A 24,395-nucleotide genomic window follows, 5' to 3' on the forward strand; every position below is an offset into this window, starting at 1 on the left:
CAGGGAATGTTTGAGCCCTACCTCAAAAGCTTCTACATCCGATCAACTGATCCCACCCAGATTAAGATCCTCAAGGTATATTAGATGCTCAGATATCCCAAAATATATCTGTTTCCAAATAATGCATTTTTTTCTTTACAATATAAAATACTACCAACTAAAGTAGAGATGAAAAAAGTGGAAGATTGACAATATTGTATGTTAATGAAGTTAATATGTGATGAAAATTATATACGATACAAAGCCCTAATGTGACTTGTTTACACTAATCCTAAACTTGGACCCCAGCTATGTTCATTAGTTCATTTGCTGAATGTTACATCTGAAACAGGCCACATGACTTATTGAACCTTGGCTTAAGGTCTTTTTGTGTCTTCTCAAAAACAGACTATATGTAAGTATAAAGAGGTGCATAATCATATACCAGCTGCAAACCTAACAGTGAGATTTACTTCCAAGTTTATTATTTAGGGCAGGGGTCTTCAAACTTGACAGCTTTTAAGGCTTGTGGACTTCAACTCCCACAATTCCTCCTCCGGTCATGTTAGCTCAGGAATTCTGGGAGTTGAAGTCCAAAAGTCTTAAACTTGCCAAGTTTGAAGACCCTTGATTTAGAGCAAAAATGAACGAAAAAGGAAAACATATAGTTTTCTGGTTGACTGTGGGCCAATCAAAAGGAAAACATATAGTTACCCCAACATATAGTTGGCTGTTTTGTTCTCTTTAGAGAACAGCTAGCAAATTCTCTTCCAATTTCTTCTATTACTTTGAATTTTGCTGTGCCCTAATACTGTAGATTGCCAATCTTTACTTGGCTCAGTTCTAATTATTGGCTTGCATTTCTGCACGCTCAAAGAAGCACTGATGTTAAAAGACATTCAAACCTCACCCGTTCTGCTTTTTTTTTCCCCCACCCATCCTGCCAGCTGGAAGTTTTGACCAACCTGGCTAACGAAACCAACATTTCTACCATTTTGCGGGAATTTCAGGTAATGTATAGAAAATTGTAGCCCAGGGCAATTTTCTGCCTCAGGGCATATAATGTATATAATAATGAACTTTTCTATCCGAAGCACTTATTTCTTTTGGTTTTGATACATTTTTGTTTAAAAAAAACCCCATTTGTTCCTTCTCTTTCTGCAGACTTACATCCGGAGCATGGATAAAGACTTTGTGGCAGCCACAATCCAGGCCATTGGCCGTTGCGCCACTAACATTGGCCGAGTGAGAGACACGTGTCTCAACGGACTCGTTCAGCTGCTCTCCAACCGAGATGGTGAGATCTTGCTTTTAGAAATTGTTAAGCCTGAATTCCCCAACGAGTGTTAAGGAAAACAAACTAAACAGAATGTGTAGCGTAGTCAGATAGGCAGACAGGTAAATGTGTGAGATAAGTTTGTATTTTAGTTAACACGCAGTAAAAAACAGATATGCTTGTGATATCAAAAATATAGTTTATTCCATTAGGAATTATAGCATAGTCAAAATAAACGGTCCATTAGTCATGTATCATTTCAGTCAGTCCAGTCGAGGATACTCAATTTGCAAAGTCCGTGTTGAATAGCCAATGTCAGTTCACTTACAATAAATCAGTCCATATTATCTCTTCTCTCCGTTGAGAAATCAACACTCCTTTCTCTCCTCCGTTCCAGTAAGGAAAAACGCAGTCATCAATCCATCCAGTAATTAGGGATCATTAAGCCAGAGAGAGAGAGCTGCAATTGACTTGCTTCTTTTATGGTGCTTTTACAACCACACCCTTAATTACATTCTTATAGTTAAAGTTACACACACTTTAACCAACAAACCATGACAACTTATTTATTATTTTTACCCAAACCAGTTAGGGTAAACAATGTTATCCCTAACAGAAATGACCTAATGACTTGCAATAATGTGGACGAATCACGGAACATACTTAGGGGTGTGTGTGTGTGTGTTTGTGTGTTCGATTATACTCCAAAGATGATGGTCAAAAAATGGATAGAACTGTGACGCAGGCAATATTTTTGATAGATTGATTGATTAAATTGAAATCTTCCTCCCAGCTCACTCCAATGAAACTCTGGATGGCAGATATATCAATATAGAAAAGAATTCAAGTGCAATTAGACTACAACAGCAATTAATAGACATCGGACATCACTGCTGTGCACTATACCTTGTAATTCCTCCTCCCTTCCCACCAATTCCATTAAAAATGGCCCATTTTCCCACACATGGAAATGGAAAACTAGTGGCCCATTTTCAAAGATGCTCTGGAGGTGGTGATGTCTAGTTTTGGCTTTCAGACTGTGCACTGGATCCATGTAGATGATCCCCATTTAAATCAGAAACTAGAATCCTGTGCTGTTTCTGGGGTCGTAGGTTAAGAAAGGGAGGCCAGGTATGTGACCCATTGTCATGTCCATGAGAGGAACTCTTGTGAAGTTGCCTGTTGATGACTTTCTCAGATCTCCTGAGATCTTTATCTCATTAAGAGTTGAACTGGTCTGGTTTATGTCTGCCTTTGTATCTTCTCTATCATCTTACTTAGAACTGGTCGTGGCCGAGTCGGTGGTGGTCATTAAGAAGCTTCTACAGATGCAGCCATCCCAACACAGTGAGATCATCAAGCACATGGCCAAGCTGACAGATAACATCCAGGTTTGAAGAAGAGCTGAGCCTCTACTTGGGTGGCATGTGATGGACCATGAAAAGATGTTGAAGGGCCAGATATCACTTTCTTTTGTGTATAGGTTCCCATGGCCCGGGCCAGCATCTTATGGCTGATTGGTGAATACTGTGAACATGTGCCCAAGATTGCCCCAGATGTTCTGCGCAAGATGGCCAAGTCCTTCACCAGTGAAGAAGACATTGTGAAGCTACAGGTTATCAACCTAGCAGCCAAACTTTATCTGACCAACTCTAAGCAGGTAAGGTCATTTCTAAAGATAACCAGGTAGTGTAGGTTTCTTGGCTGGTACCTAGAGGTTCTGCCATAGAGAAGTCAAGGAGATACATATCAAATGTCTCCTTTACTTTGGGTAAAACAGAACGTAGGTAGACATGTTTTATACTGGAACTATTCCATGTCTTAGAATGATAGTTAAATATTTCAAAAAGGGAACTATTAATACATAATAATTTTGCCATCAAAGGTTCAAATATCAGGAAGTTTTGAAAAAAAAAAAGTCCAGAAACTGTTGGAGAGGCCAGCTATATTAACTCTAATAAGTAAAGAGTTGATTCAGTCAATTTGAAAGTCCAGCTATGACTTAAATCCATTTCTAACCTTAAAGATAAACACTTACATGTTTTAGTAGATGGAAAGAAGAAGAAAAAACAAACAGAAACAGTTGTATTTTAACAAAGCCAGAGATCCTTGCAAGGCACATATTTTTAAAAATAAAGCCAAAAGAATTCCAGATGGAAATTCTGGCTATTAAGAGCTGGAAGAAGCCAAGAAAATCCAGATTCCAATGATATAAAATAATTTCCTTGCAATATTCAGAGTGATGTTTATCTCCATGGAAGAGATTAACATGTTTTACAGCTGGAAGATCTAACTTGATTATATTTAATCATTTTAATTTTATGTATTGAATACATTTTGATTTTATTAATTTTAATTTTATTTATTATATTTATGTATGTAATTGAAATCTCCAGTATTTCTGGCCTTCGGTGTAAGACATTGCCAGGAATTGTCCGCAAAGTGCCCAGCTAGTAATTCGAGACTGACCCATCACTTCCATCTTGTTTTCCCTGCCCCATTGCTCTGGCACCTACAGAGCAAGCTGCTGACCCAGTACGTGCTGAATTTGGCCAAGTATGACCAGAACTATGACATTCGGGATCGTGCCCGTTTCATACGCCAGCTCATCGTACCCACGGAGAAGAGCGGTGCCCTCAGCAAGTACGCCAAGAAGCTTTTCCTGGCACAAAAGCCCGCTCCCATTTTGGAATCGTCTTTCAAAGGTAAGGCATGGCAACAGACCAAAAACACAGGGACCATTGAAGAACCGTGGTGGCATATGGCTTTCAAAACGGGGGGTGGACTTTGCCAGTTGCTTCTCCCTTCCAGATCGTGACCACTTCCAGCTGGGCTCCCTTTCACACCTCCTCAATGCCAAAGCGGTGGGCTACCAGGAGCTTCCCGATTGGCCGAGCGAAGCCCCAGATCCATCTGTGCGCAACGTGGAGGTAGGACTAGCCCTTCTCTTTCTTGATGATGGGATGTGGGGACCCTTGAAGCTGGTTCTACTCCTTGATATTCTGAAAACGTTGGGTGTCAACATGTCAATGATCCAATCTTTGACTTGTGCAAGAGTCATTTCTTGTTGTGGCAGATGAGGGCCACCGTACCTTCTTCAGGTTATTATGCTTGCATAATCCAGTGGTGTGTATTGTTCTGTTTTTGATGAAAGGTTGGTTCCTACACCCCATGCTTATTTTTTTAGGAAGACTCCATTGATCCTAGAGGAAGCCACATTGGGCTACTGGGTGGACCCAAAGAGGTGGAGCTTGTGTGTGCAGTGATAGTTTATGCTTTTCCATTCTCCTCCTCCTCCTCCTCTTCCAGCTTCTCTCCCTTGTGCTGTGCATCTCTTGACTGTGTGCTAGTTAGGACTTCAATCCTAAAGATTGAAAGTACGTTTTGATGGACTAAAAAAAGGGCCCGGATTTAGCTTCTGGATTTATTTTGAAAACGTGATTATAAAAGCTACAGGGCTGCTCTTAGTGAAGGCGTTCCACATTTCCATTCTCATAGCAAATCAGAGAGGGATGTCGATAGAAATTCTCCACCATCCAGGTCATGGTTGTCCCAAAGGGGCTTTTTCAAAAGGCAACTGGGCTTTCCTCTGTTTTGTTTTTTCCTTGAAGACGTTTTGCTTCTCATCCAAGAAGCTTTTTCAGTTCAGTGTCAGAATTCTGGGAGTTGAAGTCCACAGGTCTTAAAGTCACCAAGATTGGACATCTCTGATCTAAATTATGACACACACTTTATGTCACCCAAGAAAATGTTTCAATCGTGGTCAAAAATCTATCCCGGGCAGTTAAAACAAGGGTCTTCCAACTTGCAACTTTAAGACACGTGGACTTCCACTCCCAGAGTTCTCCAGCCTGCATGGAATTCTGGGAGTTGAGGTCCACAAGTCTTAAAAGTTGCCAAGTTTGGAGAGCCTTGAGTTAGGAGTTAGGCTAGGAGATGATGGGAAGAGATTTGGGGTTTCTGAAGGGATGCTAGGTGGAGTAAAAATGTAGCAAGGGTGTGAGGAACCTGTAATGCTCCAGACAGAGGTTCTTGAAGTACAGTGTCCCAACATCCCAGCCAAGGGGGCCATTGTGGGAATTTCTGTCCAGCAGCATCAGGAGAACCTCCAAGTTTTTCCTCCTCGAGAACAGGCCTGCTTTTCAGGTGCAATGAAATCTCATTTTATTGGACAGGGTGGGGGGAAGTGGCCTCCAGATCTTCACCAATGTCCATTCAAGGCAGGATGGATTGAATCACGTTCGTCCCTGAGTTCTTGCAAGTCTTGTGGTGGAAATTTGGTCCGTTGCATGCCACGTCTGACCGTATTCACAGGCCACTAAGACTGAAATGTCACTGAAATTGTGGCTGTTCACAGCTCCTGCCACGCAGCTATTAGTGCATGGCCATCATGCCGACCTGCAGAATTACGCAAATCTTCTCTGCCTCATCACTCAGATTCTCACCTTAGCTGACCCTCTTGAGGGCTGCATCCCATGAACATCTTCTAGACCCCCCCTTCGATAAGGGCGCATGCCTCTTCCCTCTCGTGGCCTCATGGCGTACATGCACTACCAGCTGCAACCAAAGAGATGCCACGGAATGTTCCTCTCCTGCATGTTGATTCGTTTGGTTGTTTTGCACCAGGGTAACCTTTGTGCAGGGAATCAATCCATGGCCTCCAGTGTCCGAGTCTCGTTTTCTTTGCTCCTTTGTGTGTAGTAGGTTTATTTTTGACGTTGCTCAGCTCCGTCTTTGCAATGATGTTTCCTACGTCATGGCTCCATCCAGGTCCCGGAATGGACCAAATGCACCAGCCGCGAGAAGAGGAAGGAGAAGGTGGAGAAACCCTTCTATTCGGATTCAGAGGGAGAATCGGGAGCGACGGAATCGGCGGACAGTGGTGAGAACGGCGGAGGAGGGCTTCAAGGGGAGCGCAAGCGGTCCTCCGTGTCAACTCATAAAATATTTCTATGGTCTTTTTAGAATTGCCAACAGAAAGGGTGGGGAGGAGCAGTGCGGCAACTTGGAAATTGAAAGTGCATTCCATAAATAGTTCTCAAAGATAGTAATTAGGTAACTGAAGTTTCTGCTGTGCAAAAATTCTAACTAGAGAAGATGATTGATGACTCTTGGCTATGGATGTGTCCCATTGGAGAATATGAATTATGATCCACCCAGGGGGTGGAGGAAAACCAGGTCAAAGGTGACAATGAATTATGTGTCTCAGAGTCGGCTACACCCAGGCAGTGCCGGACATGTTAACTCCCAATAAATCCTTTTGAAGTTTGGCTCGAGACTCATAATTGAATTGGGGTAACTTCTGGAATCCTGACACTCAGCTTATGGTGACTGTTCACTTAGCAACTGTTTGAAGTACAAGTAGTCCTTGAGTTATGACCATAAGAGCCTCTGTAGCACAGTGGCTAGAGTGCTGTACTGCAGGCAACTTCTGCTGACTATCGGCTGCTCAAATCCCACCAGGCTCAAGGTTGGCTCAGCCTTCCATCCTTCTGAGGTGGGTAAAATGAGGAGCCAGATTGTTGGGGGGCAAGACGCTGACTTTGTACACCACTCAGAGAAGGCTGTAAGAAAGTTCTTGACTGCGCTGAAATGGACCTACTTACACAAAAACTTAAGAGATGAGGTAGACACAAAATATACTAGAGCTTGGGAAAAAAAGGAGAAAAACCAGGAAATTAAAAGATAAAGATTTGAAAAATGAAATGGTTAAACTAAGAGCACATACCCAAAATAGAAAATGAATATTAGTAAAATTGTTTTCAAGAAATGATCACGCCATCTTAGCTGATAAGAAATAAGTTTGATGTCAATATTTATATATTGCTTTCGTTTCTAACGAAACATGGTATTTTACACTGTATATATTTTTCTTTTTAATCTTTAACAAAGTTTATTTTAAAATTAAAAAATAAAAGAGGGAGCTGTCAAAGCACCGTGAAGTGGTATAGAAGTCTTAAGTTCTATGGCTGTTTACTAAATCGTTTTTTTTTCTAAATCCTGCCTTTATTATTTTAATCCATCATGCTCAAGGAGGAGAACGTAGCTAACCTCAGAGTCCTTCGCTCTTCTCTTTGGCTTGCAGACCCTGAGACCATGAGTGGATCCGAAAGCGGAAGTGAGAGTGGATCGGGATCCGGCAGTGAAGAAGAGGATGAGGAAGAGAGTGAAGACCAATCAGAAGAGGAGGAGGAGGAGGAAGAGGAAGAGAAGAAGAAAAAGAAGAAGGGGGAAACTCCCCGGAAAGGTCTGCTGGAGTGCGCTGGCAGGTAGAGTCACCGGGCGAGGCTGGCATTGAATGCAGACAAACAGGGATAGTTTGGGAAGTCAACTCTGCTACTTGGGCTGGGCCACAAAGACAAAAATGCAGCCCACCCTTTTTTTAAAAAAAATGTGTGTTGCACAATACTTAAAAAGGGATGAAGGTTCAATTACATGGTTGCAGTCACCATTTTGACTTTTTTGACCTCCCCTCTGCAGACACACTAGCTGGAGTTGATCAAAGGTCTGGAAACTAAAACATATGAAGAATGGCTGCAGGATTTGGGTCTGGCTAGTCTAGAGAAAAGAAGGATTAATAGAAGAATAGAATAGAATAGAATAGAATAGAATAGAATAGAATAGAATAGAATAGAATAGAATAGAATAGAATAGAATTCTTTATTGGCCAAGTGTAATTGGACACACAAGGAATTTGTCTTGGTGCAAATGCTCTCGGTGTACATAAAAGAAAAGATACATTTGTCAGAACTTGAGAATCATCAGGTACAACACAATGGTAGTCATAGGGTACAATAAGAATAGAAATAGAACAAAAATAGAAATAAAAATAGAATAGAATAGAACAGAACAGAACAGAATAGAATAGGTTTATTGGCCAAGTGTGATTGGACACACAAGGAATTTGTCTTGGTGCAAATGCTCTCAGTGTACATAAAAGAAAAGATACATTCGTCAAGAGTCAAGAATCATCAGATACAACACTTAATGATAGTCATAGGGTACAAATAAGCCATCAAATCATACTAGGAAACAGTCAATATAAATCGTAAGGATACGAGCGACAAAATTACAGTCATACAGTCACAAGTGGGAGGGGAGGGGTGATAAGGAGTGATGAGAAGATTAATAGTGATAGTAGTTGCAGACTTTGTAAATAGTTGGACAGTGTTGAGGGAATTATTTGTTTAGCAGAGTGATGGCGTTGGGGAAAAAACTGTCCTTGTGTCTAGTTATTCTGGTGTGCAGTCGTCTATAGCGTCGTTTTGAGGGAAGGAGTTGAAATAGTTTATGTCCAGGATGTGAGGGGTCTGTAAATATTTGCACAGCCCTCTTTTTGACTCGTGCAGTATACAGGTCCTCAATTGAAGGCAGGTGGGTAGCAATTGTTTTTTCTGCAGTCCTCATTATCCTCTGAAGTCTGTGTCTGTCCTGTTGGGTTGCAGAACCAAACCAGACAGTTATAGAGATGCAGATGATAGACTCAATAATTCCTCTGTAGAAGGTGTGACATTAGGGGTGACATGAGAGCAGTATTTCAGAAGATGGGGTCAAATTATTCTCCAAAGCCCCAGAGGGCAGGACAAGAAATAACGGATGGAAACTAATCAAGGAGAGACGCAACCTGGAATTAAGGAGAAACTTCCTAACAGTGAGGACAATTAACCAGTGGAACAGCTTGCCACCAGAAGTTGTGGCTGCTTCCTCACTGGAGGTTTTTAAGAAGAGACTGGATGGCTATTTGTCTGAAATAGTATAGGTTCTTCTCCTTGAGTAGGGGGCTGGACTAGAAGACCTCCAAGGTCCCTTCCAGCTCTATTCTATTCTAAATGGAGTTTGGAGCCAATGACAGGGCAATGTGGACTTGGAAAAGACGTCCTCCATCTCAACAAGAAATAAGGAGACGACCCAATTCTCTATTTCTTTCCTCTAAATGCTAGTGAGGAGGAAGAGGAAGGAGGAGGAAGAGGAGGAAAGGAAAGGAGCAAGAAAAAACTATCTCCCCAGGGAGTAAAGGAAGACTCGACCTCCTCCTCATCCGAAGAGGACAGCTTGTCTGAAAGTAGCTCAACCGAATCGGAGTCTGAGTCCGAACCAGAGGAGTCCAAGAAGAAAAAGCTGGTAAGGAGCGAGAAGGGTAGGCGTGGATGAAAAACGTGGGCACCAGGCTCATGCAAGAGCAGTTGGGCCTGGTGGGGAAGACCTTAAGCTGGGAACCAGGAGACTGTGAGTTCTAGTCCTGCCTTAGGCATGAAAGTCAGCTGGATGACTTTTAGCTCAACACCAAGAGAAAGCGAGTTTTAACACACCTTAGGCATGAAAGCTGGATGGGTGACTTTGGGCCAAACACCAGGAGACGATGAGTTCTAGTCCCACCTTAGACAAAGCTGGATGGGTGACTTTGGGCCAATCACCAGGAGACGATGAGTTCTAGTCCCACCTTAGACAAAGCTGGATGGGTGACTTTGGGCCAAACACCAGGAGACGATGAGTTCTAGTCCCACCTTAGACAAAGCTGGATGGGTGACTTTGGGCCAAACACCAGGAGACGATGAGTTCTAGTCCCACCTTAGACAAAGCTGGATGGGTGACTTTGGGCCAATCACTAGGAGACGATGAGTTCTAGTCCCACCTTAGACAAAGCTGGATGGGTGACTTTGGGCCAATCACTAGGAGACGATGAGTTCTAGTCCCACCTTAGACAAAGCTGGATGGGTGACTTTGGGCCAATCACCAGGAGACGGTGAGTTCTAGTCCCACCTTAGACAAAGCTGGATGGGTGACTTTGGGCCAATCACCAGGAGACGGTGAGTTCTAGTCCCACCTTAGATAAAGCTGGATGGGTGACTTGGGCCAATCACCAGGAGACGATGAGTTCTAGTCCCACCTTAGACAAAGCTGGATGGGTGACTTTGGGCCAATCACTAGGAGACGATGAGTTCTAGTCCCACCTTAGACAAAGCTGGATGGGTGACTTTGGGCCAATCACCAGGAGACGGTGAGTTCTGGTCCCACCTTAGGCATGAAATCCAGATGGGTGACTTTGCTTGCAGTCCCTCTCTCAGCCCAATCTACCTTGCAGGGTTGTTGTGGGGAAGAGGATGGAGCATTTTATACGTTCGCTGCCTTCAGTTATTTATAAAAATAATAAAGGTGGGATATAAGTAAATAAATAAAATTAAAAACATATGATTTAACTCCGTGATTGAGCAGATCTCCAGTTTAATCTAATTCCGTTTGTTGTTTGGAGTCTCTTACGGTTCCCAACCCCACCAGGCCTGCCTGGAGTTGTGGTTCCATCTCTGGCTTCTGTTTCCTTTTGTCTTTTCTCTTTCAGCTTTCCAGCAGGAAACCACCTCCTAAAGCAGCCAAGAAAGGATCAAAGGAGATCTCGCTGCTTGATCTGGATGACTGTAAGCATCCCTCACCCAGCCCTCCTTCTCAGCCTCCTTCTTAATCTTTCTCTTAAACCTTCTCCAGGACTGTTCCCCTGGGATAACTTTTATTCCTTTTTAGCTTTCCATAGCCTGGGCACTGGGTAGATGTATGGATTTAAACTTCTCAAATCCTTAACAATGGTTGTGTTGGCTGGAAAGTTCTAGGATTTGAAATCCATGCATTTGGAAAGTGTGAGCTTTGGGACGGCTCCTTTAAATGAGCTTCCAGGTGATTGTTTCACTATATGTCCAAGAGCCATAAATCTGGATTTTTTGGGTTGTTCTTCTGTACCTTTCTTTCCATGAATGATGGGAGATTTCCTCCTCCAGTGGCTCCAAAATTTAGGACAGTAGTCTCCAAACTTGGCAACTTTAAGACTTGTAGATTTCAACTCCCAGAATTGGCTGGGTAATTCTGGGAGTTGAAGTCCAGAAGTCTTAAAATTACCAAGTTTGGAGACCTTTAGCTTAGTGCCATGATGGCGAACCTATGGCATGTGTGCCACAGGTGGCACGCAGAGCCATTTGTGCTGGCACGTGAGCTGCAGGCAAATTTACCTCACTGCACATGCGCGCACCTCACCGCTGATTTTCGGCAGGTTTGAGGCCTTTGGGGGCCTCCCAGAGGTTTGAGAAAGGCTTCTGCAGGATTTGCAGGCCGAAAACTAGGCCCGTTTTGTCACTTCCTGTTTTTCCGACAATACCGGAAGTGACAAAATGGGCCTAGTTTTTGGCCTCTGCAAAGCCTGCAGAAGCCTTCCTCAAGCCTCTGGGAGGCCCCAAAAGGCCTCAAGGTTGCTGAAAATCAGCTGTGAGGTGCAGTGCAGGTAAGGGGGTGGGGGTGGGGATTGTGTGCGCATGTATAGGGTGTGGGTGGGCACGCATTGCCTTCTGGGTGCTGGCACGCAAGCACGAGCATGCAAGCGCGCACACAATTTTTGGCACAGGAGCTCAAAAAGGTTAGCCACCACTGGCTTAGTAAATCCTTATGCTTATTAAATTATTAATTATTAAATTATATTATTAAATTATATTATTTATATTATTATATATCATATATATATATATATATATTATATTATTAAATTATATTATTATTTACTTATGCTTAGTAAACTCCTTATGCAGAAGCATTTAATTACACAGTCATATTCCCCCATACCTTCATATGGACCTATAACACATCCATGGCTGAGTATTATCTACTCAACATATCTTGGAGATACATCAATACCTCCATAGCAATTTATGAATGGCTGTCCACGGCTATCTAAATTATGAGATCTGTCCATGGTGCTGAAGTCTGTCTAGCTTGCATTGAGTGACTGCTTTATTCTAAGCTGTTCTCAACCATGTCTGGTCTAATTTCTATTATTTTCCCTCTCCACTTTGAATCAGTCTTGAAGTATACAATATTGATTCTTGGCTTTCTGTTTCTTCAACCCACAGTCACACCCCCATCTTTGCAGCCGGTTACCAGCAGCCCAGTTCTCTCCACTAGCCTCGTGACCGATCTGGAAGGACTCACCTTGACGGACACTTCTTTAACTACAGCTGTGAGTGATCTCTCTGATTCTGGTTTGGAAAGGTAGACAATAAAGGCTATTAACCATCTCAAAGCAGCAAATGTGGTGTCCATCCGTTTACAGTCCCCTCAATATACTTGTGAGATAGAACACGCTTTTAAAACAGGGACCAGAGTTGAACTTGATTGATTTGAGATTGGACCTTAGAATTTGAACTTCTCAAGATTTGCTCCAGTGTACTAACTACTATGCATTGCTCTTCATTTCTTGACATGGCTGCAAGACAGCCCAAGTTATGATAATTCTATGCCTGGGTGTTAAAGGTGCAGTGCTTTTTCTGGCTGTGCTTGTTAGAAAATTAATTCTTGAGTGTGGAGTCTATGACCTCAATGGGGCAAGGAAGAGAGAGAGATATCAGCATTAAGACCTTGCCTATCCCAGGTTCAATCCATCACAAACAAGACTGGGAAGAACATCAGCTTGAAACCCTAACTGAGATGCTGATGGTCATTGTTTTGGCTTCTAGCTCCTGATTTGTAGCTAGGTGCTACTACATCTCTAAAAGGAGATAGATTTCTTCCCAAACTAACTGGGCATAGATATCCTTATTTTTATCCTTAGAAATGTAATAATATCTTTACCATATGTGATGGATTTGTATAAAAGCTAAAAGATATTGGACCAAAATACACACATGGTTGGAAAAAACGATTAAACAAGATATCGATTTGAAGCCTGTGAAATATGCTTATTAGGAATGGTACCTGAAAGTTATAGCAAAGAAAAAACATACTTAATTATACATGTATTAACAGCAGCTAGAATTGTATTTGCTCAAAATTGGAAAAATGATAAGATACCAATAGAGGAAAAAGTAATTGAAAAAAATATTTGAATGTGCAGAAATGAATAGATTAACATTAGAAATTAAAGAAAAAGAAGAATCTGAATATTACATGGTATGGGACTTGTTTTATAAATGGCTAGAAAATAAAATTAATTAAAAGGGATTAGATGTATTTATAAAGCAATAAGAGAAACTAGTGTAATAGACATACTGAATATTACTTATATATATGGGAATGTGATTATTATTATATTGTTATACTGTTAAGAAAAATATTATTAGTAACTGTTAAGCACATGAAATATGTATCTAATCGACACACGTTTGGAATGGATTTATTGCATGTTAAAAATAAAAAAAAATAATCACAAAAAAAAAAAAAGAAATGTAGTAATATCTGAAGAGCGGTTGTGTCAACTTGGTTTTCTTCTTCTTCTTCTTTTGCTCTACCATCTGTAGATGATCAGTCCAGTCTTTGGGGCAGTGAAGAAATACAAGCTGCTGCATCGCATGACTGGGGAAGGACTCTCGGTGGAATACTATTTCAACCGGCAACCTTTCGCTCCCGACCCCCGCATGGTAGCTGTGCAGATCCAGATCTGCAACAACATGGCAACTGAAGTGAAAAACATCCGTGTGACTGAGCCCAAGCTTCTCTCAGGCATGCGTCTCCAGGAGTTCAAGGAGATTGGTACGGGGCACGTGTGTATAATGCTCTGTCTGGAATGAGTGGTGAACGGTGTTGGGAAGGAGGCATCTTCAGGTGAGCCTCGGGATACTGTGATGGCCCAAAGGGGCGTGGCACAAAGGCAACACAGTCAGATAATCATTAGGAGTCCCTTTTATTAGCTCCAACTTTGCCCTCGATGTCCTGGTTCCTGGCTGGGTTGGAGAAAAACTCTCCCAGGAATCAAGCCTTTGGCTGCAGAGAATCAAGTCCAGAATGTGGTCAAAAACCATAAGTCCAATCAAGGCAAAATGAGGTAATTAGTCCAACAGGGCAGGAGCAAGAATTCCAGGCATGAAGGCACTGCAGTAACTCCACATGGCTGGGAAGACGCCAGGAACGGATAATCAAAGTCAACACTATCTTGTTGACTCATATTTGCTCCCAGCTGCTGCTGCAGTCAGCATGCATCTCTTTTAAACTCTCTTCCCAGCTGTGGCTAATGAAGGGAATCAGGGCCCTTTCCTCCCCCATAAGCCACATAACCCACATTGCTCTCTTCTCTGTTCCTCCTTGCATGCCCTAGGATGAAGAGGGGGTGGGCCTGCGTCTTCCTCTGAATTTCATACCTCTCCCCTGCTCTGCCCAGCTGGACTTTGCCCTTCCCCAGTTTCCTCCACAGCCACACTCCCTGTCAGCTGTTCATCTTCCTCCTCGGATTCAGACTCCGACAGGGGCATGACAGATACTGATCACTGAAGAAGAGAATATTTGTAGCTTAGGTTGAACTGTGCAGGCTTTTGGTGCTGTCTGAGCTTGGTAGTTTTCTTGCAGACATTTCATGACCCAACTAGATAACAACATCAGTGCTAGAACGGAGGAGGGTTTGCAGAATGGAGGAAGAGGAGGACGATGGAATTTTTAGTGCTCTCTGAACTTGGTTGTTTTCTTGCAGACATTTAATGATCCAACTAGATAACAACATCAGTGCTAGAACGGAGGAGGGTTTGCAGAGTGGAGGAGAAGGGAGGAAGATGAGGAGGAAGTGGAAGAAGTGGAGGAAGAGAAGGAGAACTGTGGATTCTTCATGCTCTCTGAGCTTGGTTGTTTTCTTGCAGACATTTCAATACTTGAATTAGATGACATCCTTTGGTAATGGAAGGAAATAACCAAGCACAGAGAGCACCGCGGATCCCACAGTTCAATTTGAGCTACAAATATTCTATTCTATAGATAATGATCACTTGGCCAACCTAGTGAAAGGACCCTTCCATAACCTGTTGCTCTCTAGGGAATCGAAAGTACAATTTCCAGCATTTCTAGTTTGGGTGGAGTCATCATTCAGTCTACAATGGAAAACCCCACACTGGAGAAAACAGCATTATAGTCAGTGTGTTTAAGGGCTCCTTGGGGCTCTCTGAGCTGGCTTGTTTTCTTGCAGACGTTTCATTACCCAAACTAGGTAACATCATCAGTGCTAGTGACGTGTTTGATTTGGGGACAAGAAATGCAACTGTCCGGTGTATTTACAATCACTCCTGGCCATTTGACATGCTTCACCGCATGCTGTTTGAGAGCTAAGAAAATCTCTTTATTGCCCTGGTCTGGTAGACGTGTAGACAATTACTCTGCTAATATCCTTCTCTCTGGCTTTTTTCCCTCTGCTTGCAGAGTCTTTGGCCCCTGGGGAAACGGTCAGCGTGGTGATGGGCATAGACTTCTGTGACTCTACCCAGGTGGCCAGTTTCCAATTGTGGTGAGTCCCTGCATAGTTCATTTTGCTGCAGTTTGTGCTTTTCCCTACAACAACAGTCAGGGCAAATGGGTTTGAAGAACAGAAGGATGAGTCCTGCTGCAAGAGATCAAGAACTTATATAGTTCTACTTTTGGTGTCAAAGAGATGCCAACCAGATGGATTTAAGAAATTTGTAAGGGAAGGGGAAAGGGGATGACGGCTTTCCAGGGCTGCCCTCCAGCAATTTATTATGATTCTGGGAATAGCAACCAAGCTACTGCTATTGAAGGGCCAATCCTCCATGAGTTTGTCTAGATAAATGTAAAGGTTCCCCTCGCACCTGCGTGTTAGTTGTTTCCGGCTCTAGGGGGTGGTGCTCATCTCCGTTACAAAGCCGAAGAGCCAGCGCTGTCCGAAGACGTCTCCGTGGTCATGTGGCCGGCGTGACTAAACACTGAAGGCACACGGAGCGCTCTTACCTTCCCACTAAAGTGGTCCCTATTTTTCTACTTACATTTTTACCTGCTTTCAAACTGCTAGGTTGGCAGAAGCTGGGACAAGTAACGGGAGCTCACTCCGTGACGTGGGGCTAGGGATTCGAACCGCCGAACTGCCCACCTTTCTGATCAACAAGCTCGGCATCTTAGCCACTGAGCCACCACGTCCCTTAGAGTTTGTCCTTTAAAGTTTGCCTAGCCCTGTGTTAAACATGGATGGCCATCTCCACCTATGATGGGAACGAATCCCGTAATTGCCATCTAAACTAGGTCTCAGCAATCATTGGAAGGAACCATTGGACACATGTTGTGAGGCTGTTACAGGTGCTTTCAAAGTGATTGCTCTCAGAAGCCTACTCCATCCCAAAGAGCTTAGTCGATCGATTATACAGGCAGTAGTCCTTGACTTACGGCCACCAGTGAGCCCAAAATTTGTGTTGCTAAGGGAGGCATTTAAGTGAGTTTTGCCCCATTTTCCAACTTTTCTTTCCACGCTTGCGAAGAGTTGATAAGTTAAGTAACCTGGTTGTTAAGTTGAAACTGGCTTCCCCGTTGACTTCTCTTGTCAGAAGATTCCCAAAGGGTGATCACATGACTCGGGGACTCGTTCAAGAACTACCTGCATTGAGTTGATGTTGAGTCTTTGTAACCATGTAGATAAATTTTCCCCGAGGACAGCCTGTTCCAACTCTGATGTTTCAAATTTTCCAGGGGTGCCACCAAACTCTGCAGGTAACTGATGATCTGCTGCTGCTCTGGCTGGAAGTCACACACCTTTGATTTTTCTAAAAAAATATTTATGACAGGGGTCTCCAACCTTGGCAACTTGAAGCCTGGCAGACTTCAAGTTGCGAGGGTTAGAGACTGTTCTGACCAAGGCTTCCCAAAACCGTAATTAAGCACACACTTAGTTAAAACAACTCTTGGTTTATTTCAGCATTGGGAATTATGTTCATTCCCAGCCTGTAGTGAGTCCCAAACAGTCCCTCGAGATAAGCACCCACCTTTCTCTCCTTTGAGCTGCTGCCAACAACTAAAGTGCCACATTAACTGTAACAAGCCAAATAAAGTACAAAGTCCACATAGAGCTTCAAGGTTTAATCCGAACAGAGTGAACGACTTTGCTTCCTGCAAAGGTTTCTCTACCTTTGCACCTCCTTTATACCTTATGGGAGGGGCAATCACCTCCCAGCCTTACTTCCGAATCACCCCTTTTCCCTCAGCTGCTCTCACCTTCTAGCAGCTCTGCACATGCACGTACTGGGAACAGGCTCCCCTGGGTCCTCTGCCTCGCTGCTGCCAGACTCTGAAGGCTCCTGAGGCAGCACCCCACTCCCAGATGGTCCTGGTCCCATCCCTGCATCGGATGCAGGACCCTCGTCCGAGTCCTCTCCAGACTCCTGGACTGGTCCCCGTTCTTCCCCACTGTCCAATTCTGCTGCTGTCTGCACAGGCTGCCAGCGAACCACAACAGAGACCCCTGATTTTGCAAACAAAGTCACACCTGAGGTGGATGTTTTGCTTCGAGCATGGAAACCTCCCACATTTTCCTTAAGAGTCTACAAAATATTGGTTTAAAGCGGCCATTTACACAAATTGCAAAATCACCGAACCAGTAGTTGCACCGGTCGGATCCCACCCCTGGACCGAACTCACGTCACGAATGTCTCCCTCAACAATAGAAATGTTGGACTCCATTGTAGTCAGAAGCCGAAGGATTACCCTCCCCCAAGCTTTCTCTGCCAGCGCTGAGACATTTGTCTTGTCAGCCCTGGGTTCAAAGGTTTGCCCTCTTTGCATGCTGAGTCACAAGCTGAATCATAAGCATCCCAGGGAGGTTTGGAAATCAAAGCATCAATAAAGCAGCATTCGTGACTAAGCTCTCTCCCGTTAAGCTTTCTCTTTAAATATTGCTTTCTATAAAATAGGCGTTTGAGAAAGTGATAGAAGAAGGAAAAATTTAAAAACCTCAGCTGGCAAGGGATGGCCTGGGGAAATTAGATCCAGCTTGAAGAATTGCTTATACGGGCGACCAAATCTTACGATTGTCTAGAACCAGGTGTGAGTTTTAAGTGCAGTTGAAAAACTAACAAAATACGGATTGAAAGGTGTGCAATGGCAGGTATAATTTTGAGTCTAAGCTAGTGTTTCTCTATTCCACAATGTAGATGTCAACTCCCTGAATTTTCAACCCAGGAGACCACGCTGGCTGGAGAATTCTGGCTGTTAGTTCATCCATCTGCTTGTCTTCCAATTTGGAAACTTAAAAACACAATACAGGATCTTGGAAAGGAACATACAGAGGATTCCCCCTTTCCAAAATGGCAACAGTATAAAAAGAATTTTATTAAACAGGGGAGCAGGAAACCAGTAGAAAGAATAGGAAGGGGCAACAGCTGTTGCAAGAGACAAATTGCAGAGTGGTGATTTTTGCAAGTGATTTAATTTCTCCTTAGCACTGTAAATGCTAACTTAGTTTGGCTGCTGTGTTTCTGTCTCCAGCACACACACCCGCCAGTTTTACCTGTCCATCCAATCACCCGTTGGGGAGCTTATGGCTCCAGTGTTCATGAGCGAAAACGAATTCAAGAAGGAACAAGGTGAGTGAGTTTGGGGGGGTAGGAGAAATGGGGAAAGGCCCAGGTATTTCATGCTGTTCACATAAACAGGTTCACAAACCTCTGCTCAAGGAGGTCCATGTTGACTTCCGCACAGCTTTCTCCAGCCTCCTATGAACTCTTCCGATGGGAAGCCCACCCAGGACCAAGGGCCAACCAGACCCCAGCCTCTTGAAATGGGGAGGGTGACCATTTGACTTCCTTGGGAGACAATCTTATGGACAATATACCTCCGAAGAACCATGGGGTAGATGGGGGAAAGGTCTCTGCAGCATGTGGTCAAAGACATCAAGATGGTGGCCACCAGTAGTGGTAGTGGGGTTCTAATTTTTTTCACTACCAGTTCTGTGGGTGTGACTTGGTGGGCGTGGTGTGGCTTGGTGGGCGTGGTGTGGCTTGGTGGGTGGGGCTGGGGAAGGATCCTGCAAAATCCCCCTTCCCTCCCCACCCCACTGGCCTGCTTTTCAGCTCCGTTCTCCGATGCAGGGCAACCAAAGAAGACCCAGCCGATCAGCTGGGACTCAATGGGAGGCGGAGAATAGATGGGGGAGGGGCCAGTCAGAGGCGGGATTTGCTAGTTCTCTGAACTACTCAAAATTTCCGCTACCGGTTCTCCAGAACTGGTCAGAACCAGCTGAATCCCACCTCTTGGTGGTCACCTTCAAAGATCTGCCTACTTTTTATGCACCTTGCAGATGTGTTTAAACACCCGGGATAGATTGATTTCCTTCCTTGGTTGAGGGCCTCCCCACCTGTGCTCCACCTACCTGTGCCACCTTCTCTTTCTCCTAAACTTCTTGTGGATTTACTCTGGGTGCCGCCCTCCCTTGGTCAGTAGAGACGTGGGAAAGACGCCTCTTTCCCCAGAAGGAGAATATCTTTCCAGACCCCTCATGTTCTCCTCCGGCCCTGCTTGGCTGTAGAGGCAGCAACATCCCTGGACTCTGCTGGTGCTAATTGTTGTGCTCTGTTCTTTTCCGCTGCCTCGTGCATTCTCCACCCCCCACCCCATTTTTTTTCCATAGAGCATCTGTTAAGGACGGCCGTGGGTAAGTGCCAGCCACAGATGCTACACCTCTCTGCTCCTTTGGCCACAATGCTACTAGCCATGCTTCCCCAAATGGTCTGTCTGTCTTTCTTTCTTTTTCTTTCTTTCTTCCTTCCTTCTTTCCTTTCTTTTTCTTTTTGTTCCTTTTCTCTCTCTCTCTCCCTTCCTTCTTTCTTTTCCTTTCTCTCTCTCTCTCTTTCTTTCTTCTCTTTTCCTTTCCTTTTTTCTTTCTTTTTCTTCCTTCCTTTTTCTATCTTTTTTCTTTCCTTTTCTCTCTCTCTCTTCCTTCTTTTCCTTTCTCTCTCTTTTTCTTTCATCTTTCTTTTCCTTCTTTCCTTTTTTCTTTTTCTTTCTTTCTTTTTCTTTCCTTTTCTTTCTCCCTTCCTTCCTTTCCTTTCTTTCTCTCTCTTTTTCTTCCTTCCTTCCTTTTTCTTCCTTCCTTCTTTCCTTTTTCTTTTCGTTCCTTTCTCTCTCTCTCTCTCTCCCTTCCTTCCTTCTTTTCCTTTCTCTCTCTTTTCTTTTTTTCTTTCCTCTCTCTTTTCATTCTTTCCTTTTTCTTCCTTCCTTTTTCTTTCTTTTTCTATATTTTTCTTTCCTTTTCTCTTTCCCTTCCTTCTTTTCCTTTCTCTCTCTCTTTTCCTTTTTCTTTCTTTCATCTTTCTCTCTTTTCCTCCTTTCCTTTTTTCTTTTTCTTCCTTTCTTTTTCTTTCTTTCCTTTTCTCTCTCCCTTCCTTCCTTCCTTTCTGTCTCTCCCCTCCTTCCTTTCCTTCCTTTCTCTCTTTTTCTTTCTTTGTTTTTCCTCTTTTTCCTTCCCTCCTTCCTTCCTTCATTTTTTCTCTTTCTTTTTCTTTCTCTCTCCCTTTTTCTCTTCCTTCCTTTCCTTTCCTTTCCTTTCCTTTCCTTTCCTTTCCTTTCCTTTCCTTTCCTTTCCTTTCCTTTCCTTGTCTCTGTCTCTTTCTCTGTCTCTGTCTCTGTCTCTCTCTCTCTCTCTCTCTCTCTCTCTCTTCTTGCTGTCCAAACAGCCCTGCCCCTCTCCTGCTTCCCCTCCTGCCTGGCCCTAAGCCCAGGCGCTGCTGTCCAAACAGGCTGACCCCCACCCTTTCCCTCTTTCTGGTGCTAGGATGGCTTCTGTCTTGGACCCCCTTCTTGCCTCTTCCTGTAGATCTGCCCTCTGCTTCTCCTGCTCTCCTAATTAAAGATCAATACACTTATGTATACACAATACACAATATGACTTATCACAGAAATGGAGCTTGCCCATCACGGACATAAGTCGTGACGGTCACATTTTACAATTTCACCATCCTTTTTTTTGCAGCAGTCGTAAAGGCGCTGTGGGGTTCTTTAACAAACCCTGCAGTCCTTAGTCCCAAAGGTGATTTTTTTCAAAAGGCTTCAACCGGAGTTCGTTTTTCCTTGAAGACGTTTCGCTTCTCATCCAAGAAGCTTCCTCAAGTCAGAAGAAGTTCAGTGTTGCCAAAAACTGGAAGTCACTTTTGGGGTTTGGCAAAAACTCTCGTAAAACCCCGTCACGTGACCGTGAGATGCAGAAAGCAGCCACCAGGGTGGTCCTTTTGCCAAGCGCCCAAAATTTGATCATGTGACCGCATGCCCAGGACACCATACCAAAATACGCTTGCTTTTTTTTTGAGATTTCACGTGTCGTCTGAATCCAGCCAATTCTGGTTTATCACGGTAACATGGCCTAATGCTGGGGGGGGGGTGCATTCAACCTTGGCAATTTTAAGGCCTGTGGACTTCAATTTTTAGAATTTCCCATGCTGGGAGTTGAAGTCCGCACATCTTAAAGGGTTGGACACCTGGCCTAGTGGACTGTGTGAATCCAGTCTTAAGGTTTTCCAGCATTGTTGTCCCTTAGCTTCTTCTCTGCTTCCCTCTGCATGTCTTTTGTACCCTACTTCTCACCACAAGCAACGTCAGGCAGATTTCCTGGTGAGAGGGATGTTGGGGTTAGATTTTGAGCACCTTGCTGTTCCTTCCATCCTGGTCACTCTTCCTGCCTCCTGTGTCTTAGACAGACCATTTGGCATTTCCTGGGCTGCTGTTGAACACCACACTTCCTGCATGCCCCCACGAACCACCTCTTGGCATGAAAACTTCACTCTTCAAACCCAATTCAGAGAGGAGCCCCCCCCCCCCCAAGTTCCTGCACAGCGGGCTCCATTAATTAACCTATTAACCCACTTTCTTAACTTGCCTGCTCCCGTGACTAATGGAAAATACTAATTCTGGAAGTGGTGCTTGATATTAAAAAGGTTCCTGACTTTTGAGGGTCTCCACTGAAGCGTTGAAAATGCACAATTCTCTAGGGAGTGCAATACATTCCACAAGAGTTTGCATGTTCGGACGTGATTTTTGACTCGCCTTGGTTCCACCTCACTTTGGAAGGCCTTAATCAGTATCTTTTTATTTAGCTAAACCGCAGGGAAGCGCCATTTTGGATTCTGTACATAACGTAGCAAGGAGTAAGCTAGAATTGTTCACTTGCTTGACTTTTATGTCTGTCGTTTCTTCTGAAACTTAAGAGAGGTTGTTGACTTGTTCCAACCATGACACCCTTGTGAGAAAAGTTGGGTTGAAGGACAGTGATTGACTCAAAGTGACCTTTCTATAGCTGAGGGTGGGTTTCAACGTAGATCTCCCAGTCCCAGTTTGACGTAGACACAATCTGGGGTAAGCAACAATGCCAGCTTTATAACCTATGGACTTCAACTCCCAGAATTCCTGAGCCAGCCATGCCGAATCAGGAATTCTGGGAATTGAAGTCCACGGATTGTAAAATTGGCATCGTTGCCCATCCCTGCACAAGATGGCGTCCATTTTGAAACATATTAGCCCATGAAGGGGGATCATTTCACAGTGCCCAGTACAGGTAAGTCCTCATTTTACAATCATTTCACTTAGTGGCCATTCAAGTTACAACGGCACTGAAAAAAAATGCCTGAATTGTTATTGTTTCTGTCTTTCCTAACCTCCAGGGAAGCTAACAGGGATGAGTGAAATCACAGAGAAGCTGAGTCTTCCGGACACCTACCAGAGTGACCACGTGATTGTGCAAAAGGTGACAGCGGCTGCCAACGTCAGCCGGGTGCCCTGCGGTTCGGACAAAGAATACAGGTGAAGAAAATGGCTGCTGTTTTTTCCCCTACTCTTGGCTGCCTTTATTGGATCCTCCCTTGGAAGGAGAGATTCCTTGGATCCATTGCGGATCCTCTCTTTGGAAGTACATCTGGACGTCTCACTACGCTATTTTGCTAAAGATTTCCAGCCAAACAGAGCCAGTTTGGTCAGGGTAGAAAGCCAGGGACAGTGAGTTCTAGTCCCATCTTAGGCATGAAAAGACATGGATGGCTTTTAGCCAATCACCAGGAGATAGTGAATTCTAGTGCCAGTTTGGGGATACAGATAATCAGAGTTGGAAGGGACCTTGTAGGTCATCTAGCCCAACCCACCACCCAAGCAGGAGACCCTACACCATTTCTGACAAATGGCAGTCCAGTCTCTTCTTGAAAGTCTCCAGTGATGAAGCTCCCACAACTTCTGAAGGCAACTTCTGTTCCAATGATTGTTCTGTCAGAAAGTTTCTCATTTCCAGGTTGAATCTCTCCTTGTTCAGTTTCCATCCATTATTCCTTGTCTGGCCTTCTGGTGCTTTGGAAAATAGCTTGACCCCTTCCTCCTCTCTGGGGCAGCCCCTCAAATATTGGAAGACTGCTATCCTGTCTCCCCTGGTCCTTCTCTTCCCTAGACTAGCCAGGCCCAGCTCCTGTAACGGTTCTTTATGTTTTAGTCTCCAATCCCCTCATCATCCTGGTTGCTCTTCTCTGCACTTTTTCTAGAGCTTCAACACCTTTTTTATAGTGTGGTATTATAGGGGATAGAAGCCCGCTGGGTGACTCTGGGCCAATCCCTAGGAAACTGTGTTCTAGTCCCGTTTTAGGCATGAAAACCAGCTGGATGGTTTTAGGCTAATCGCCAGGAGGCTGTGAGTTCTAGTCCCATTTTAGGCATGAAAGCTGGCTGGGTGACTTTGCACCAGTCCCTCTCTCTCGGCCCAAGTCACCTTACAGGTTGTTGTAATGAGAAAAAATAGGAGAAGGAAGGAGGGTTAAATGTGTTTGCCACCTTGAATTATTTGTAAAAATAAAGGCAGGATAATAAAAATCTAACAAATAAAAAAAATCATAAATAAAAACTGCCTTTCACTAGGTACTTCCTAGCTCTTAGAATTTTGCAAACTCTTGCAAACTCCAATTTCCTTTCTCCAACCAACTTCTGCCTTTTTAATCTTGCTGGGTTTCTACCTTGGAGATTACAGACCGTACATGTCCAGAAAGATATTGGTTAGGAACGTTATTCTAATATTTGCAGCCACTCTTAAATGTTTTTTTGTTGCTGGTTTCCTTGGTTGTTTTCTCCCGGCCAGGTTTGCTGCTAAAACAGTGAGCGGCGAGTGTCTCATCTTGATCACCCTGGAGAAGAAGTCGGACAACTCGGCCCAGCTGACCATCAACAGTGAAAAGATGTTGATTGGTACCATGCTGGTGAAAGACATCATCCACTCCTTGACCCAGGAGTGATCGAAGTGGAACGGGGAGTCCATCTCTCATCTCCCAGGGATATCAATCATCTTAGCCAACGCTTCTCTTGGCCGAGGCCTACACTCCCAATATTTCTGTTGTAGTCCACGTGGAAAGCAATGCTTGGAGGAGAGTGAAGTTGTGTGTATGTGTGTCTCTGCGTG

At 43.9% G+C, this 24,395-nt stretch overlaps 1 protein-coding gene across 11 annotated transcripts in view; it reads left to right on the forward strand.

Annotated features, from left to right (window-relative positions):
* The window catches only part of AP3B2 (adaptor related protein complex 3 subunit beta 2), a 47,682-nt gene that overhangs the window by 23,171 nt on the left and 116 nt on the right, over nt 1–24,395 (forward strand). For 2 of the 11 annotated variants that reach the window (XM_087972920.1, XM_087972912.1), the window contains exons 11-29: nt 4–75; nt 927–989; nt 1,144–1,276; nt 2,537–2,646; nt 2,739–2,915; nt 3,774–3,960; nt 4,067–4,185; nt 4,443–4,499; nt 6,026–6,137; nt 7,341–7,524; nt 9,196–9,376; nt 10,593–10,668; nt 12,142–12,248; nt 13,525–13,756; nt 15,404–15,488; nt 18,467–18,564; nt 19,608–19,631; nt 22,630–22,768; nt 24,078–24,361. In XM_087972920.1, coding sequence (XP_087829046.1) covers nt 4–75; nt 927–989; nt 1,144–1,276; nt 2,537–2,646; nt 2,739–2,915; nt 3,774–3,960; nt 4,067–4,185; nt 4,443–4,499; nt 6,026–6,137; nt 7,341–7,524; nt 9,196–9,376; nt 10,593–10,668; nt 12,142–12,248; nt 13,525–13,756; nt 15,404–15,488; nt 18,467–18,564; nt 19,608–19,631; nt 22,630–22,768; nt 24,078–24,231 — 2,310 coding nt within the window. In that variant the 3' untranslated portion in view covers nt 24,232–24,361. Of the gene's footprint in view, nt 1–3; nt 76–926; nt 990–1,143; nt 1,277–2,536; nt 2,647–2,738; nt 2,916–3,773; nt 3,961–4,066; nt 4,186–4,442; nt 4,509–6,025; nt 6,138–7,340; nt 7,525–9,195; nt 9,377–10,592; nt 10,669–12,141; nt 12,249–13,524; nt 13,757–15,403; nt 15,489–18,466; nt 18,565–19,607; nt 19,632–22,629; nt 22,769–24,077 lie in introns of all 11 variants that reach the window. The other 9 variants (XM_087972919.1, XM_087972911.1, XM_087972921.1 and 6 more) reach the window with 6 other exon arrangements.

Source organism: Notechis scutatus, chromosome 11, assembly GCF_049901735.1.
Source record: "Notechis scutatus isolate UNSWTSFEM ecotype Mainland chromosome 11, rNotScu1.2, whole genome shotgun sequence".
Taxonomy (NCBI): Eukaryota; Metazoa; Chordata; class Lepidosauria; order Squamata; family Elapidae; genus Notechis; species Notechis scutatus.